Source organism: Saimiri boliviensis, chromosome 1 (assembly GCF_048565385.1).
Source record: "Saimiri boliviensis isolate mSaiBol1 chromosome 1, mSaiBol1.pri, whole genome shotgun sequence".
Taxonomy (NCBI): Eukaryota; Metazoa; Chordata; class Mammalia; order Primates; family Cebidae; genus Saimiri; species Saimiri boliviensis.
In genome coordinates this window covers 103,078,480-103,097,586 of record NC_133449.1, presented here as the reverse complement: position 1 = coordinate 103,097,586, position 19,107 = coordinate 103,078,480, and the positions used below count along the sequence as shown (strand labels likewise).

Genomic DNA, 19,107 nt, shown 5'->3' with positions numbered 1-19,107 from the left:
TATATGTATATACACACACACATATTTTCAGATTTTAATCTCATTGGTATTCATATCTTGACTACATGATTTTTAAAATAATTATTTGCAGCTTCACACATCTCGTAGTTGTCTATGCAGTCTCTCTTTGCTGTCTGCTTCAGTTTCTAGTGCTGTACATATCTACATCTTCTGGTGGGACTGCTTGTCATTCATGAGCTTGGGGTCAGGCATAAACTGTGTAGCACCTGAGCTGGATTCTGATTTGATCTGACTATAAGGATATTTTTAAAAATATACTTCCTTCCCTCCCTCCTTTTCTCTCTCCCTCTCTCTCTCTTTTTCTTCCTTTCTTTTTCTTTCTCTCTCCTTCCTTCCTCCCTCCTTTTTTTCTTTTCTTTTCTTTTTTCTTTCTTCTTTTGACAGGGTCTCACTCTGTCGCCAAGACTGGTTTCAAATTCCTGGGCTCAAGCTACCCTCCACCTCAGCCTCCCAAAGTGTTGGGATTATAGGCATGAGCCACCATGCCTAGTCCTAAAAGTGTTTTTTAGGTCAGGTTATTGATGGTGAAATTTTAATTATAGCATCTTATCAAATGAAAAGAGGAGTATTAAGGGGAGTAAGAGTCTCATGATGATATGGAGTCTTGTTTTGACATCTTAGGAAAAGCTGTTTGCAGCATGGAAAGGAAAACTTCTCATCCTGGTTTGTAGTTTGAATGTCAATGGTTAGGGCATTGGACAGTTTGGTGAACTTCATATGTGACCTATACATTCGACCATCAGGTATAAAACTTGTCTATAAAAATTTCTCTAGTTTTAGCTTATAGAGCTTTGGGAACAGAGCAATACCCATTTTAGTAATTTTACGGAAGAAACTTGGATTGTAGGTACTTAGGAGAATTTAGGACCTAGACTACTCAAAAATAGATAACAATAACTGGAAAACAATGTACAGAGTTATATTCAAATTACAGGTGTATTATAGCTTTCTTTTAGGAACATAATTTATTTTTACATTGAAAAATAAAATATTTCCCATTGAAACATGGGAATCTCACATTTAAATGATCTTGAGGCTAGGAAGCCAAACCAAGGCAGACTTTACATTTATTTATAGTCTTAAAGTTTCTGGGCCTGCCAGAAAGTAACAGTTTTATTTACTTACTATAAGGCTGGGAACCCTTGAAGTCAGGCATTTTATGTATATTTTTAAATATGACATTTTAGTCAAAGCCTTGGTAATAAACCATCGTTTAAGAGCAGAATTTTATTGGATTTATGTAAATAACCATATTGTCCTGAGAATATTTAGAAATAGTTTTTGAATTTTGGAGGGATTAAGTAAAGAAAAGAAAAACATGTTTTTATCGTTGTTTACAAAAGTACGCTTTATCAAATTGTTGGAAATTATACATAGCTTAAGATAAATTTTTTTAAATGGGGGAAACAAAATATTTGCCTAAAGTAACAATGTTTTAAATAAAAGTCATAAAACATTAGTTACTTAATCTCATAATTAACTTTCGTTTGATCTTTATTAGTAGTTTTATGAATCTGTTTTTTTTAAATTAGAGTTTTGGAAATTTTTATTGAGTCTGTTGATTTTAAAGTTATCAAAGCCGGGCATGGTGGCTCATACCTATAATGCCAGCACTTTGGGAGGCTGAGTTGGGTAGATCACTTGAGGTCAGGAGTTTGAGACCAGCCTGGCTAATATGGTAAAATCCCGTCTCTACTACAGAATACAAAAATTAGCCAGACATGGTGGTGCGTTCTTGTAGTTCCAACTACTCAGGAGGCTGGAGTGCGAGAATCGCTTGAACCTGGGAGGTGGAAGCTCCGGTGATCCAAGATAGCGTCACTGCAATCCAGCCTGAGTGACAGAGCAAGACTCTGTCTCTGAGGAAAAACAAAAGACAACTTAGGTTTGATTTTTGGGGAAGTTTCTCAAAGATGTTAAAAGGCTGAAAACATTTGATGAAAACAGAATTACAGCTGGGCATGTGGCATGTGCCTGTGGTTCCAGCCACTTGAGAGGTTGAAGTGGGAGGATTTCTTGAGCCCAGAAGTTTGAGGCCAGCCTGGGCAACACAGGAAGACTGTCGTCTCTCAGAAAGAAAGGAAAAAAAAAACAAAAACAGAATTACAGGTTACTATAAAATAGTAGCCATTTATTTAACCAGCGTGATAATCAAAAGACTTTAAAAGTAATGTAGAGCCAGGTGTGGTGGCTCACACCTGTAATCCCAGCACTTTGGCAGGCCGAGTCAGGTGGATCACCTGAGGTCAGGAGTTCAAGACCAGCCTGGCCAACGTGGTGAAACCTGTGTCTAAAAATACAAAAATTAGTCAGGTATGGTGGCACGTACCTGTAATCCCAGGTACTTGGGAGGCAGAGGCAGGAGAATTGCTTGAACTGGGAGGAAGAGGTTGCAGTGAGCCGAGATTGCGCCACTGCACTCCAGCCTGGGCGACAAGAGTGAAACTCCATCTCAAAAAAAAAAAAATTACATGGATGTTAAAACCTTAACTCTTTTAGGCCAGGCGTGGTGGCTCATGCCTATAATTCCAGCACTTTGGGAGGCTGAGTCAGGCAGACCACCTGAGGTCGGGAGTTTGAGACCACCCTGACCAATATGGAGAAACCCTGTCTCTACTAAAAATATAGAAAGTAGCCAGGCATGGTGGCACATCCCTGTACTCTCATATACTCAGGAGGCTGAGGCAGGAAAATCGCTTGAACCTGGGAAGTGGAGGCTGTGGTGAGCCAAGATCACGCCATTGCACTCCAGCTTGGGCAACAAGAGCAAAACTCCATCTCAAAAAAAAACCAAACAAACAAAAAAAAAACAACTGTTTTAAAGCTCAGTTTTTTAAAAAGTCATCAAAAATGTAATAAAGGCAATGCAGAAAATTATCTTGGTAAAATGTAAAATCATTTAGATAACCTGGAGGTCAAAACTGATGAAAAAATTGTTTGAATTTAATCTGACACAGGAAGAATGGGCCTAAGGCTATAAGAATAACAGTGTAGATACATCAAGAAAAGTGAGGAGTACAGAATCAAATTATCTTGGAGGAAAACACTGCTTTTTTAGGCCATGTTTAAGATAAACATTTTAGTGTCAGGCCATAACAGCAGAGTTAGAACTGGAGAAAAAGTTCAGGAACTGATGACAAAGTTGAAGGAGCGAGTTATCTCAAGCTTTTTTAAGGGGAGAAAATGCTAAATGCACTGATATACTACCTGCAAATCACCTGTAGCTAGATAGTGTAAAAGTTGAGCCTCTGAAATATGAATCTGAGAAATTTTATTTTATTTCATTTATTTTTTATTGATTTTTTTTTTTTTTTTTTTTTCCTTGAGACAGAGTTTTGCCCTTGTTACCCAGGCTGGAGTGCAATGGCGCGATCTCGGCTCACCGCAACCTCCGCCTCCTGGGTTCAGGCAATTCTCCTGCCTCAGCCTCCTGAGTAGCTGGGATTACAGGCACGCGCCACCATGCCCAGCTAATTTTTTGTATTTTTAGTAGAAACGGGGTTTCACCATGTTGACCAGGATGGTCTCGATCTCTCGACCTCGTGATCCACCCGCCTCGGCCTCCCAAAGTGCTGGGATTACAGGCTTGAGCCACCGCGCCCGGCTGTTATTTTGTTTTTGAGACAGGGTCTGACTCTGTCACCCAAGCTGGAGTACAGTGGCACAATGTCAGCTCACAGGAACCTCCACCTCCTGAAGTTCAAGAATTCCTCCCACCTTAGCCTCCCGAGTAGCTGGGACTACTGTGAATATATGCCACCATGCCCAGCTAATTTTTTTATTTTTTTGTAGAGACAGGGTTTTGCCATGTTGTCCAGATGGTTCTCAAGCTCCAGAGCTCAGGCAGTCTGCCTGTTTGGTCTCCCAAAGTGCTGGGATTATAGGTGTGAGCCACTATGCCTGGCTGTATTTGTATTTATATTCCTAGTTTTATTTTTTATATCTTTTTTGTTGTTGTTCTTTATTTTATTATTATTTTTTTAATTTTTGAGACAGAGTCTCACTTTGTCACCTAGGCTGCAGTGGAGTGGCATGATCAAAGCTCACTGCAGCCTGAATCTGAGAAATTTTAAAAGGAAAATTTTACCTTAAGAAATGAAATTACTACTATAAATTAAGAGGACAGCATTTTAAACCTGAATCTAAGGAAACTAAATAGGTCTCAGGCACGGTGGCTAATACCTGTAATCCCAACACTTTGGGAGGCCAAGGCGACTGGATCACTTGAGGTCAGGAGTTCGAGAACAGCCTGGCCAACATGGTGAAACCTTGTCTCTACTAAAAATACAAAAATTATCTGAGCATGGTAGCACACGCCTGTAATCCTAGCTACTCGGGAGGCTGAGACAGGAGAATCACTTGAACCTGGGAGGTGGAAGTTGCAGTGAGCCGAGATTGTGCCATTGCACTCCAGCCTGGGCAACAAGAGGAAAACCCTGTCTCAGAAAAAGAAAAAAAAAAAAAAATAGATCTCAGGAAGAAATAGCAGAAACAGAAACTATCTGTAGTTCAGAAGATAGCTGTTAAAGAAATAGACTTTAGAATTAAAAATTAAAATAGGATTTTATTAAGAGCAGATTAATATTTTAAGAAAACTTTATTTTTTGTTGACAGCAAGAGAAAAAAAAAAGAAAACTTTATTTTTTTAAGTATAGAGGACTAGACTCTGGCCTTGTATCAGTGTACCCCTAACACTAATTTTTAGTTTTTAGAAAAACATGAACAATTTTTTAAAATCTCAGCTAACCCAATTATACATAAAACTTTTTTTTTTTTTTTTTGAGATGGAGTTTTGCTCTTGTTGCCCAGGCTGCACTGCAGTGGCACAATCTCAGCTCACTGCAACCTCCACCTCCCAGGTTCAAGCTGTTCTCCTGCCTCAGCCTCCTGAGTAGCTGGGATTACAGGCACCTGCCACCACACCTGGCTAATTTTTGTATTTTTAGGAGAGACAGGGTTTTATCATGTTGGCCAGGCTTGTCTCGAACTCCTGACCTCAGGTGATCCACCCACCTTGGCCTCTCAAAGTGCTGGGATTACAGGCATCACTGTGCCTGGTAAGATATATTTTTTATAAATTTTTTTTTACTTTAGACTTTTTATTATTTTTTAAAACCCCTAGTCTGACTATTACGTGTGTGTGTTTGTGTGTGTGTGTGTGTGTGTGTGTGTGTGTGTGTGTGTGTGTAAACTTTTTTTTTTAGAGATGGGGTCTCCCTGTGTTGCCCGGGCTATTCCCAAAAACCTGGCCTCAAGCAGTCTTCCTGCCTCTACCTCCCAAAGCACTGATATTACAAGCATGCACCAAGATACCCAGCCTAAGTCTTATAATTTTTAAACTAATAGCATCTTAATATTAGCTATTTACCTAAGTAAAAACCTAAAAGTTAAATACATGGGTTTCTTGTTGATAACTCAGAAGACATTGCTGTTTTTACTAAATTAGTCATGTTAAATTAATCTTATTTATCAAATAAATAAAATTGTATAAGTAAAGATCATTTTGTCTTAGGCTGGGTTTATAACTTTGACTTTAAGACAAGTAGCAATGGCAGATATAAAACTGACCAGTAAAACTAGGTGAAAATATATGTTGACAATTTCAAAGACCTCTTTTATTTTGTTAACAATTTAAAAAACTATTTAGGTCATGTGAACTAAAAGAATATTTGGGTTAATTATGACATTTTTTATGTGTGCCCATTTATCTAAATAAAATTTTTTAAGGGATGGGCGTGGTGGCTCACGCTTATAATCCTAGTACTTTGGGAGGCTGAAGCAGGAGGATGGCTTGAGCCCAGGAGTTTGAGGTCAGCCTGGGCAACAGACCCCATCACTACAAAAAATTTTTTAAAATATTGGGTGTTGTGGCATACCCCTGTAGACCCACCTACTCAGTAGGTTAAGGCAAGAGAATTGCCTGAGCCTCGGAGGTCGAGGCAGCAGTGAGCAATGTTTGCACCACTGCATTTTAACATAAGTGACAGAGTGAGAACCTGTCAACAACAACAACAAAAACATTTTAAGGGATTTTTGTGCAATTATGCCAGATTTTATTATGTAGACATAACAGATAACAATATATGTATGTATGTGTAAACATATTTAAACATACATTTATATAAATAAAGGTCTTACAGCTTTTATTTTAGAATTTTAGTCATGAGATAGCTAAACATATAAACTTACCAGTTTATAAAAAGCATTTGGATCTAAATTATTTATTTTGCAAATTGGGATAAGGTTAAACTTTAGTATTTTGTTTTAATAGACTTTTTCTTTTTTTGATGCAGTCTCATTCTGTCCCCGAGGCTGGAGTGCAGTGGTGTAATCACAACTCACTGCAACCTCTGCCTCCCAGGTGCAAGCGATTCTCCCACCTCAGCCTCCTGAGTAGCTGGGACTACTGGAGTGTGCCACCACATCCTGCTAATATTTCATAGTTTTTGTAGAGACAGGGTTTCACCATGTTGCCCAAGCTGGTCTTGAACTCCTGGGCTCAAGCAATCTGCCCACACTGACCTCCCAAAATGTTGGGATTACAGGTGTGAGCCACCACACCTGGCCATTAATAGGCAATTTTTTTTTTTTTGAGATGGAGTCTCACTCTGTCTCCTAGGCTGGAGTGCAGTGGCATGATCTAGGGCTCACTGCAATCTCCACCTCCCAGGTTCAAGTGATTCTCGTGCCTCAGCCTCTGGAGTAGTTGGGATTACAGGCGCATGCCACCATGCCCAGCTAATTTTTTGTATTTTTAGTAGAGATTGGGTTTCACCGTGTTAACCAGGATGGTCTCGATCTCCTGATCTTGTGATCCGTCTGCCTCAGCCTCCCAAAGTGCTGGGATTCAGGCGTGAGCCACCACACCTGGCCAATGGGCAATTTTTTAAAGGCTGTGAACCAAATTTTGGGTGAAGCAGTTTGAGTTAGTTATCAATATATTGGATTGGACAAAGAATAGTTAACTGTGAAACTTCAAGTGAGGAGGCCCAAAAGATAAGAGGTGTTTTTTTGTCTGTTTGTTTTAACAATGTCTATATTTCCTTGGTCTCAATTTTTTGCCCTTGAAGGTAAGAATCTCCTCATTCCTGTTAGTATGGTAAGGGGGTCTTTTATATGAGAATTTTATTTTTGCTTTTAAGATGCAGCATGAAGGTCAAAATAATATTTTAAAAAAATATCTGCTAGTGGTTATATGTTTTTTACTTCTACAGTTGGTATGCTATGCCAGCATAGCTGAAGAGTTTTGGAAAAAGAGAGTTAGCTTAGAGCAAGAGAGAAAGAAGGAATTCTAAGAAGGGGAGGGGGCAGCTCCAAAGAGGAGAGCCTCAGCCAACTTTGGGACAGTATTTTATAGCTAGTCAGTCTTTGAGTCTGGGTTGGGTTTTGTTTTTTTAGCCTCAAGATACCCCTTGAGATACGAGTCTTATTTGGAATGTATGATTTTATTGCCATGGTCTTTTAGTTTAGTTTTAAGAACAACAGACTGCATGATCCCTATAATGTTTGAACATGTTACCAGCTGGAATCCCAAAATATATCTTGGCATGTCTTTGAACTTTGAGAGCCCATTTGTAATTAAACTTATCTAGGTGACTCGGTTTAATGTTGAATATACAAAAGCCAATTAAATGCAAGTGTTGAATATGCAAAAGCCAAATAAACACAAGTGCCGATGGAAAATAAAGTATGTACTTACCAATAAGGATGATAAGCTGCCTTTCCCCACTGCAGGGGAAAGGAAAAATCCTTTCACCCAGGCCTCAACCTGGAGGAAAAATATCTCTTTACTCAGACCTCACAGCTGAAGTCTGCCAGGAGGAAAATAATCCTCCCCAACAGGAGATCTCCCAACCAGAGGGAGACCTCCCCAGACAAGAGGAGGAAAGACCCTTCTGTAATTTGTGTAAAGTTCTGTTTTATTTGGGATTTTGTAACCGAAATAAAACAGAACTTTACCCAAATTACAGAAGGGATTTTATTTGGGATTTTGTAACCCAAATAAAACAAAACTTTACCCAAATCAGGAAGGCCATCCAAGAGACTCACCAGGGGAAATCTAGGTGACTCATGGAAGAGTGGGTGCTCAAAGGACCCCAATGTGAGTACCTTATGTCATAGTTCCAAGGGCCAGTGATTTTTCCTAAGGTGAGTCAGCTTTGGAATCCCACTTCTGACACCAAGTATGTCAAAATAAAATAAAATATGAGGACAAATCTCTAAATTTAAAACTTTTTTGCAGAAGCAGGCATTGCAATTCAGGGCATACATAGACTTGGTGGTCTTCCATATGTCTGAAGAAGAAAGAGAAGTTTGGAGATTTGGCTGGGCACAGTGGCTCACACCTATAATCCCAGCACTTTGGGAGGCCAAGGCAGCAGATCACTTGAGGTCAGGAGTTTGAGACCAGCCTAGCCAACATAGTGAAACCCCATCTCTACTAAAAATACAAAAATTAGCCAAGTGTAGTGGCGTACACCTGTAATCCTAGCTACTCTGGAGGCAAGAGAATCGCTTGACCCTGGGAGGTGGAGGTTGCAGTAAGCTGAGATCAGGCCATTACACTCCAGCCTGGGCAACAGGGCAAGACTGTCTTTAAAAAAAAAAGAAGAAGAAGAAGAGGAGGGAGAGTTTGGAGGTTTTATAAAAAGGAGAAGTGTTATGTATTGTTCTGGAAAGAAAGTTCATTGGCCCTGGTAAAGTTTTGAACAGCTGGCAAGTTCTGACAAGTGACAGTGGTGGGTAAAACTGGTCTTAGAGTTGCAGCAAGTTTGTTTCAGTAGCTGTTAGATAAAATTGGTTTTAGGTTAGTTTTTAAAATTTCTTTTTTCTTTTTATTTTTTTTATTTCTTGGTTTTAGGTTACAACAGGCAGTTTAAGCAGCCAGGCTTGTAGGGAATTGTACCTTTGAAGCAATGTTATATGCACTGCATGCTTTGTTTCTCTGGCCTCTCAACTCTGTCTTAGTTGGGTATAACAAGAATGACCAAATAGGTGTGATCAGCTTTCATACAGCCATCCTAATGGGTGTGAAGTGCTATCTCATTGTGATTTTGATTTGCACTTCTTTCACTACCAGTGATGTTGAGGATCTTTTTATGAGTTCATTGTCCATTGTAAATCTTCGTTAGAGAAGTGTCTATTCAGATTCTTTTTCTTTGCCCTTTTTTTTTGAGATGGAGTCTCGCTCTGTTTCCCAGGCTGGAGTGCAGCGGCATGATCTCAGCTCACTACTACCTCCACCTCCTGGGTTCAAGCAATTCTCCTGCTTCAGCCTCCTGAGTAGCTGGGATTACAGGCACCCGCCACCATGCCTGGTTAATTTTTTGTATTTTTAGTAGAGACAAGAGTTTTGCCATGTTGGCCAGGCTGCTCTCGAACTCCTGACCACAGATGATCCGCCCGCCTTGGCCTCCCAAAGTGCTAGGATTATAGGCACAAGCCACCGCGCCTGGCCTCTTTTCCCTTTTTAAGTTGTTTCTTTTTTTCTTTTATTATTGAGTTATAACAGTTTGTTATGTATTCTGGAGAAAAGTCCTTTATCAGATGCATGATTTGCAGATATTTTCTGCCATCGTGTGGATTGTCTTTTCTCTTACATAAGGTGTCATTTGAAACACAAAAGTTTTTACTGTTGATGAAGTCTAATTTCTCTTTCTTCTTTTTTTTTCTTTTAAGGTATATTCTCACTTTCACCCAAGTTAGCATGTAGTGGTACAATTTTGGCTCACTGTAGCTTTGGCCTCCCCAGGCTCACTACAGCCTTGACCTCCCATCTCAGCCTCCCAAGTAGCAAGTAGCTAGGACTACAGGTACACACCACCATGGCCAGCTAATTTTTCGTATTTCTTTTAGAGACAGGATTTTGTCATGCTGTCCAGGTTGGTCTCGAACTCCTGGGCTCAAGTAATCTGCCTGCATCAGCCTCCCAAAGTGCTAGGATTACAGGTGTGAGCCACTGCACCCAGCCTTATTTCTCTTTTATTGCTTGTACTTTTGATGTCATTTCTAACAAATCATTGCCTAGCCCAAGATAATGAAGATTTGTTTCTGTGATACTTCCAAGAATTGTATAGATTTTACTCTCACATTTAGGTCTATAATAAATTTTTAATTTGTGGATGTGCTGTGAGATATCCCCATTTTATAGGTGAAAATTCTGAGGCCTAGACAAATTAAGTTTCAAGATAACCCAGCAAATAATTTGAAACATGTTCTTGGCCTGTTAATCTTATTTCCCCCCAAATATACTAGGTTACTTCTCTAGAACTTCCGTTTTTTTTTCTCTAGAACTTTCAAATGATTATAGAAATTGGTCATGTTGTTGTGTGTTTAAAATTTTAAAAGATGTATTATGATTATCAATAATATTTCTTAAAATTAAGTCATGCTTAATTATCTAGAAAGCTTTGATTCTGTCAACAGCCTGAAATATAATAAGAATAGATACTATAACCCATCTTTTTTTTTTTTTAAACAGAGTCTCACTCTGTCACTCAAGGTGGAGGGCAGTGGTGCAATCTCAGCTCACTGAAAGCTCCACCTCCCAGGTTCAAGCAGTTCTCCTGCTTCAACCTCTCAAGTAGCTAGGACTCCAGGGACAAGCTAACATACCCGACTAATTTTTGTGTTTTTAGTAGAGATGGAGTTTCACCATGTTGGCCAGGCTGGTCTCGAACTCCTGACCTCAAGTGATCTGCCCACCCTGGCCTCCCAAAGTGCTGGGATTACAGGTATAAGCCATTGTGCCTGGCCTGCACCCCATCTTTTATAACAGAAGAATTGACTTGCCTACAGTCACAAAAGTTGAGAGCGTGGTGGAGTTGGGACCAAGCCATTTTAAAGGGATTCCCAGACTCTTGTACCTTATCTTACTACAGTCCAGGTTTTGTGTGTGTGTATATATATACACATATATATATGCCTCCCTTCCTTCTCCTTACACTAGCTTATGTTTTGGAATATCTGTCCAGTGGTTCCCTCTATCAGTCAAAGATTGATACATTCAAATTTGTATCAGAATATTTAATAGTTTAGTACTGACATGTAAGTAAAAGATGAACTATCTGCTTTACTCTTAGCTATTTTCACTTTCTAAGATTGCCTTGGATGTAAAGAGAAATGACAGTAAGTAATTATTGTCATTTATTATGACAGAAGTTAGCATTTATTGAGTGTCTATGTGCTAGTCACAGCAACCCTGCAAGTTAGGAGTTATTCTCCCAGTTTTACAGATGAGGAAACTGAGCCTTAAGAATGTTAAGTAACTGGCCCAAAGTGACTCAGATACGTCATGACAACATCAGGATTTGGATTTGTGTCTCTGGCTCTGAAGTCTACATTTTTGCCACATGGAAAAATAATCAATCATAGTACCTTCATTCTTTCTGTTTCCAAGATGTAAGGGCTAAGTTTCCTAGTGGTCTTAAGTATAGGAGAACCAGACCTACCTATGGAAAATTGTTTCACTGTGTATCAACCCTGTTTATAACTTAATAATATGCTGACCTCATGCTTGATTTTTGTTTTGTTTCTGCTTATTTGGCAATGTGTCAAGTATTAATTTTTAAGCAATCTCTGTGTGTATCTTTGAAACTCATCTTCCACATGGACTATTAGTATGTGTTATCTCACATACCACCCACCCTTCTTCCTGCTGATGGTCATTAGTGTTTCACCAGGCTTCCGAAATCAATCCTGGGTGGCCAGGCACAGTGGCTCATGCCTGTAATCCCAGCACTTTGGGAGGTCCAGGTGGGTGGGTCACCTGAGGTCAGGAGTTCGAGACCAGCCTGACCAACATGGAGAAACCCCATCTCTACCAAAAATACAAAATTAGCCGGGTGTGGTGACACATGCCTGTAATCCCAGCTACTCAGGAGGCTGAGGCAGGAGAATCACTTGAACCCGGGAAGTGGATGTTGCAGTGAGCCAGGATTGCACCATTGTACTCTAGCCTGGGAGACAAGAGCAAAACTCTACCTCAAAAGAAAAAAAAAAAAACCTTACTTTAAAATAATACAAATTATGAGGATGTGGATAAATCAGAACCCTCTTACATTGCCAGTGGAAATGTAAAATGGTACAGTTGCTTTGAAAAATAGTCTGGCCATTTTTAAAAGGTTAAACATGGTTATCATGTGACCTGTCAGTTCCACTCCTAGGTACATACCCATGAGAAATGAAAACATATATTCACACAAAAGTTTATATTTTTATATACATCAGCATTAGTAATAGCTGAAAAATTGAAACAACAAATATTAATATCTATCACCTGATGAATGGATTCATAACATCTGATATATGTACACAGTGGAATATTACTTGGCAATAAAAAGGAATGAAGCATTAATTCAAACTGGAACATGGATGAACTTAAAAATATGGTAAGGAAAAGAAGCCAGACACAAAAGGCCATGTACTGTATGGTTCCTATGTGTATGAAATATCCAAAACAGGCAAATGTATAGATTCAGAAAGTAGAGTAATAGTTGTTAGAGCATGTGGGTTTGGAAGAATAAAGAGTGATGATAATGGATATGAAGTTTCTTTGTGAGGAGATGAAAACGTTTTGGAATTAGATAGTAGTGATTATTGCACAACCTGGTAAATATACTAAAACTAACTGATTAAAAAAAATTAAAGGCCAGGCACAGTGGCTCACACCTGTAATTCCAGCACTTTGGGAGGCCAAGGCAGGCAGATTACCTCCTGAGGTCAGTAGTTCGAGACCAGCCTGGTCCAACATGGTGAAACCCCCGTCTCTACTAAAAATACAAAAATCAGCTGGGCATGTAGTGGGTGCCTGTAATCCCGGCTACTCGGGAAGCTGAGGCAGAAGACTCACTTGAACCTGGGAGGCGGAGGTTGCAGTGAGCCTAGATCATGCCACTGCACTTTAGTCTGGGTGACAGAGCAAGACTCTGTCAAAAAGAAATTTTCTTTTAACTTTAAAAATTCAGAACAATACTGTTGTTTTTTTATGGAGCTCTCAGGACTATGAAAGATGGGTGGGCAGGATTTAGACAGTCAAATGAGTGTGAGGGGATTGAAGCTGAGGGAAAAGCAAAGGTAGGAAGATGTTTAGGAGTAGGGCCAGACCAGATGCCGTGGCTGCCGCCTGTAATCCCAGCACTTTGGGAAGTCAAGGTGGGCAATCGCTTGAGCCCAGGAATTGAAGACCAGCCTGGGCAAAATGGCGAAACCCTGTCTCTACAAAAGTTTTAAAAATTAGCCAGGTATGGTGGTGCCTGCCTGTAGTCCCAGCTACTGTGGAGGCTAAGGCGGGAGAATCACTTGAGCCCAGGAGGTCAAGGCTGCAGCAAGCTGTGATCACACAGCTGCACTCCAGTCTGGGTGACATAGACCCTGTCTCAAAAAAATAAATAATGGGGCAAATATAAAGTATAAAGAAAGGGAAGTAGTTCAGGTTGTTAGTGGAGCAAAATGGGCATGAAGGCGAGGGATGGGAGTCAGTATCTTCATCTCCCATTTTTTAGACAAAAAACCCAAGGCTCAGAGGTTACTGGTTGGCCAACCAGTATGTGATGGAGGCTAGATTCAACTTCAAAGCCAAGTACACTTCTGTACTTCCTCCCTTTCTTCATTTCATTTTCTCACTTTTGTTGAAACACCATGTCCTCTGCACTTGCAGATAGTAAAATTAAGCTGTGGAACCAGTGGATCATGACATTTTTAGTGAAGCAATTACATACTTCTTAATGTCGTGGTTTCTGGGGCTCATTTAAAATCATTCACCTCCTATTCATATAGACTAGCTGTCACAAAGGCAGGATTCACGACCCAGAAGGCAGTGTGAGATAACTCCAGGTAAAGAGTCAGTTGCTTAAATGTCTACTTTATAAGCTATTAAGGAGGTCTAAGTACCTTCCCTGCAGAACAGTTATTTAAATGTTGCCCTGGAGCTACCCTTTCTCTAGTAAAGTTGGAATTTGAAGGCAAGTTAAGGAGGACAGAGTAGTAACAGAACTTGTAAAACAGCAAGTCCCTCTTCAGATTTCTCCTTAAGTTCAGCATCCCACACTCTATGGAATCCATGGTTTTACTGGAGCCACATTTCAGTATCAGAGGGGTCGGGGGGTGGAGGGGTGGGCACCCTTCTTTTTCTTTTCCCTCCCCAACTAAAGGGCAAGCAGCCTATGTCACCCTTCATCTCATATGCAAATTAAAATCCCTGATCTTACCAGATGTGATTAAGATGATCCTTGAAGTTGTTCACACACTTAGTAAGCCCAATTATATTTTTTATTAACTCTGACATAGTTCCTTTTGTTGCTGAGTCATAACTTTAATATTTTTAACTGAATGAAGCATCAGTTACCCACCCCCACCCCCACCCGGTCACGTTGAGATCTTGGCAGTGGTGGAAAAAGTACACTTAAATGGTGTCTGTACAGTTTTGGCAGCTCATTTTTAGATTTTTACGTTAGGCTTTTTTGTTTCCTGACCTTGTGGTATCTCTGGTGCCCCTGAGGAGGATTGATTGTTGGGAATGAATTGAGCCTCAGGGAATGAATCATAGACCTTGAGCTACCAAAGACCTAGTTAGGTCATTCTGTCCACCTGCTGGGACATGATTGCTAAGGTTTTTCTTTCTTAGGAAAAAGCTGTTTTAGAATCACTTTTGCACTGTGTATTCAACTTTTATTTTCCACTATTGATAACCTTTAAATAGGGAGAAAAATAGAATTGTAAAATAATATCTTTGGCCCTTAGGTAGGTTTTTTTTCCTTAGTGTACGCTTTTTTTTTTTTTCAAGACGAGTCTTGCTCTGTGGCCCAGGCTGTAATCCAATGGCACAATCTTGGCTCACTGCAACCTCTGCCTCCTGGGTTCAAGCGATTCTCCTCTGTCTCAGCTTCCTGAGTGGCCAGGGTTATAGGCACGCACTACCACACCTGGCTAATTTTCTTTTTTTTTTTTTTTTTTTTTTTTTTTTTTTTTTTTGAGGCAGAGTTTCGCTCTTGTTACCCAGGCTGGAGTGCAATGGCGCGATCTCGGCTCACTGCAACCTCCGCCTCCTGGGTTCAGGCAATTCTCCTGCCTCAGCCTCCTGAGTAGCTGGGATTACAGGCACACGCCACCATGCCCAGCTAATTTTTTTTGTATTTTTAGTAGAGACGAGGTTTCACCCTGTTGACCAGGATGGTCTCGATCTCTTGACCTCGTGATCCACCCACCTCGGCCTCCCAAAGTGCTGGGATTACAGGCTTGAGCCACCGCACCCAGCCGTAATTTTCATATTTTTAGTAGAGACGGGGTTTCACTATGTTGGCCAGGCTAGTCTCAAACCCCTGACCTTGTGATCTGCCTGCCTGGGCCTCCCAAAGTACTGGGATATTTTTCCTTAATGGCTTAAAATGTTTATTTATTCTCTCGACAGATATTTTTTATTATTATTATTATTATTATTTTCTGAGAAAGAGTCTCACTCTGTCTCCCTGGCTGGAGTACAGTGGTACAATCTTGGCTCACTGCAACCTTTGCTTCCCAGGTTCGAGTGATTCTCCTATCTCGGCCTCCTGAGTAACTGGGATTACAGGCACCCACTACCACACCTGGCTATTTTTTTGTATTTTCAGTGGGGATGAGTTTTGCCATGCTGGCCAAGTTTGTCTTGAACTCCTGACCTCAGGTGATCCACCCGCCTTAGCCTCCCAAGGTGCTGGGATTATAGGCGTGAGCCACCACACCTGGCCTCAACAGATATTTACTGAGCACTGCTATGTTTGAGGGTGCCGAACTAGGTACGGCGCTGAGAAAAACAGTCATGTCCTACCTTCATGGAGTTTACAGTTAGAGAAGAACAAATGATAAAAATTACACAAATGTAAAACGTGGTTTTGACAGTGCTCTAAAGAAAAGGTACATGGTGTTCTCTCATCCTGTTTAACTTCCCTTCAAATTTTAACTTTGCTAGAGAAAGGGTGGCTCTAGGGCAAAATTTAAATAACTGTTCTGTAGGGAAGATACTTACATCTCCTTAATAGCTTATAAAGTAGACATTTAAGCAACTGACTCTGCCTGGAGGTATCACACACTGCCTTATTCATTGCAAAACCTGCCTTTGAGACAGCGAGTCTATAGGAACAGGAGGAGGTCCGCTGGCTAGGCGCTGTTGCTCATGCCTGTAATCCCAGCACTTTGGGAGGCCGAAGTGGGCTGATCATGAGGTCTGGAGATCGAGACCATCCTGGCTAACATGGTGAAACCCTGTGTCTACTAAAAATACAAAAATTAGCTGGGTCTGGTGGTGGGCACCTGTAGTCCCAGCTACTCAGGAGGCTGAGGCAGGAGAATCGCTTGAACCTGGGAGGCGGAGGTTTCAGTAAGCGGAGATTTCACCACCGCACTCCAGTCTGGGAGACAGAGTCAGAGTCTATCTTTAAAAAAAAAAAAAAAAAAGAATAGAAGGAGAAGGACTTGAAATGAGCACCAGAAACCATGAAATTAAGATGTATTTAGAGGCCGGGCGCGGTGGCTCAAGCCTGTAATCCCAGCACTTTGGGAGGCCGAGGCGGGTGGATCACAAGGTCAAGAGATCGAGACCATCCTGGTCAACATGGTGAAACCCCGTCTCTACTAAAAATACTAAAAATTATCTGGGCATGGTGGCGTGTGCCTGTAATCCCAGCTACTCAGGAGGCTGAGGCAGGAGAATTGCCTGAACCCAGGAGGCGGAGGTTGCGGTGAGCCGAGATCGCGCCATTGCACTCCAGCCTGGGCAACAAGAGCGAAACTCCGTCTCAAAACGAAAACAAAAACAAAAACAAAAAAAAACAAAAAAAAAAGATGTATTTAGTTGATTCACTAAACATGTTTTAGGGACATTTTCCCTGACAGTGAGGGGAAGGAGGCAGTGACCCATCAGCTAAGATCTGTGGGTAATTAGGTATTAACCTAGTAAAGAAGAGAAGGAGGCTGGGTGTGGTGGCTCATGCCTGTAATTCCAGTACTTTGGGAAGCCAAGGCCGGTGGATCACTTCAGGTCAGGAGTTTAAGACCAAGCTGACCAACATGGTGAAACCTCGTTTCTACTTAAAAAAAAAAAAAAAAAAAAAAAAAATTGGGGTGTGATGTTGTGTGCCTTTAATTCCAGCTACTCTGGAGGCTGAGGCAGGAAAATTGCTTGAACCCAGGAGGCAGAGGTTGCAGTGAGCTGAGATCGCACCACTGCACTCCAGCCTGTGCGACAGAGTGAGAGTCTGTCTCAAAAAAGAAAAAAGGAGGGAAGGAAGAGTGTTGCAGGATGTGGAACAGCAAAGTAGCAGGACTGTGACAGGGAGGAGCAGGAGACAAGAACTGCATGAACACCTGTGCCCTCCAGACCCTTAGGATCAGTGAGGAGGGGGTGGGTGAGTGGGCTTGGAGCATCAGGCAACCCACTCTAACCAGATGACTCTGCTTTTCTCTCTTTCATCAAGCCCTCTCTATTTTGTTTGTTTGTTTGTTTTTGAGATGGAATCTCACTCTGTCGCCCAGGCTGGAGTGCAGTGGCACGATCTTGGCTCACTGCAACCTCCGCCTCCCGGTTTCTCCTGTCTTAGCTTCCTGAGTAGCCAAAATTACAGGTGTGTGCCACCACACCTGGCTAATTTTTTTTTTTCTTTACACTCCAACTTAAGTTGTCATGCTCTGGCTAATTTTTTTTTTTTTTTTTTTTTTTTTTTTTTGAGACGGAGTTTCGCTCTTGTTACCCAGGCTGGAGTGCAATGGTGCGATCTCGGCTCACCGCAACCTCCGCCTCCTGGGCTCAGGCAATTCTCCTGCCTCAGCCTCCTAGGTAGCTGGGATTACAGGCACGCACCACCATGCCCAGCTAGTTTTTTGTATTTTTAGTAGAGACAGGGTTTCACCATGTTGACCAGGATGGTCTCGATCTCTTGACCTCGTGATCCACCCGCCTCAGCCTCCCAAAGTGCTGGGATTACAGGCTTGAGCCACCGCGCCTCAGGAACTGGGAAGGGGAGGGAAGGTGGGGGACAAGGGGTGGGGCAGAGATGAGGAAGCCTCCAGAGATGGCAGAATTTCAGGGGAACCATCACTTCCGAGCTTTGAATGAACAGAGCACAGGTGCTGCTCCGGGACAGGAAGGAAGGAGGCTTTTCCAAAGCAAGCTTGGAAGTTATCCTCAGCCAGCAAACCTTAGGCTCTGCTTCAGCCAGCCTTCCTGCCACTCCCTCTGCAGTCACGTGTGTGTGTGTCCCCATGTCTGGTGCCCCACAGCTGCCCGGCCAGCTGTCCTCAACATACTCTCTCCCACAGAGGGGCCGGGCTGGGCCTGGTGCTAGGTGCCGGGTTCCTGGGCCAGGCGGCCGACCCCCTGGACACCATGCACGGCCGGAGGGGCTTCTTCCTTCAACATGTGGTCTTCACCTCCCTCGCTGTCCTTACCCTGCTGTGCGTCCTGCTGCTGCCAGAGAGCCGAAACCGGGGCCTGCCGCAGTCACTGCAGGATGCCGACCGCCTGCGCTGCCCCCCACGCCTGCGGGGCTGCTCCCGCCAGGACCACCTGCCTCTGCTGTCGCCCTCTGATGCCTGCTGGGCCGGCCACACCCTCGAGCAGCACTAGTGCTGCCTGCTGGCCCCAGGAGCCAGGAGGGACGGAGGTCAAGGCCTGCGGCATGGCTGAGTACCCTAGACGTCTGGTCCAGGGGAGACACGTACCCCTCAGAAGCCCGTGTCTCAGTGCAGGTAGAGCCATGGGGACAGCGCGAACTTGTCCCCAGCTGAGCCCTGGGCCCTGGGAGGCCCTGAGTCTCCTCCCTGGTCAAACCCAGCAGGTGTGGAGGATAAAGGCTTCCGTGGAACTTGGCGTCCTCCCTGGTTCTTCCCTCAGGCCACACCTGGGGCCTGGAGGGGCCTCACCTGTGCCCACTCCCCACCTCTGGGCTCCCTAGCAAGGAGCCAGTGTATCAGCAGTCGCTCCACAGCCCCTCTCCAGGTAGGGGCAGTCCCCAGCCACCCCTGCTCCAGCCAAGTAGGGTGGGATGGGGGCCTGGCCCTATTCCCCTCACGGTCAGTGCGGCACTGGGCGCCCACCCCGCATGAGACACACTAGTA

At 42.5% G+C, this 19,107-nt stretch overlaps 1 protein-coding gene across 4 annotated transcripts in view; it reads left to right on the top strand.

The window, feature by feature from the left end:
* TANGO6 (transport and golgi organization 6 homolog) overlaps positions 1-19,038 on the top strand; it is a 127,953-nt gene extending 108,915 nt beyond the window's left edge. For 2 of the 4 annotated variants that reach the window (XM_074401499.1, XM_074401490.1), the window contains one exon: positions 9,877-16,541. In XM_074401499.1, the coding sequence (XP_074257600.1) occupies positions 9,877-10,058 (182 nt within the window). In that variant the 3' untranslated portion in view covers positions 10,059-16,541. Of the gene's footprint in view, positions 1-5,225; positions 16,542-18,309 lie in introns of those variants that run through there. The other 2 variants (XM_074401509.1, XM_074401493.1) reach the window with 2 other exon arrangements.
* The last annotated feature ends 69 nt before the right edge of the window (positions 19,039-19,107 follow it).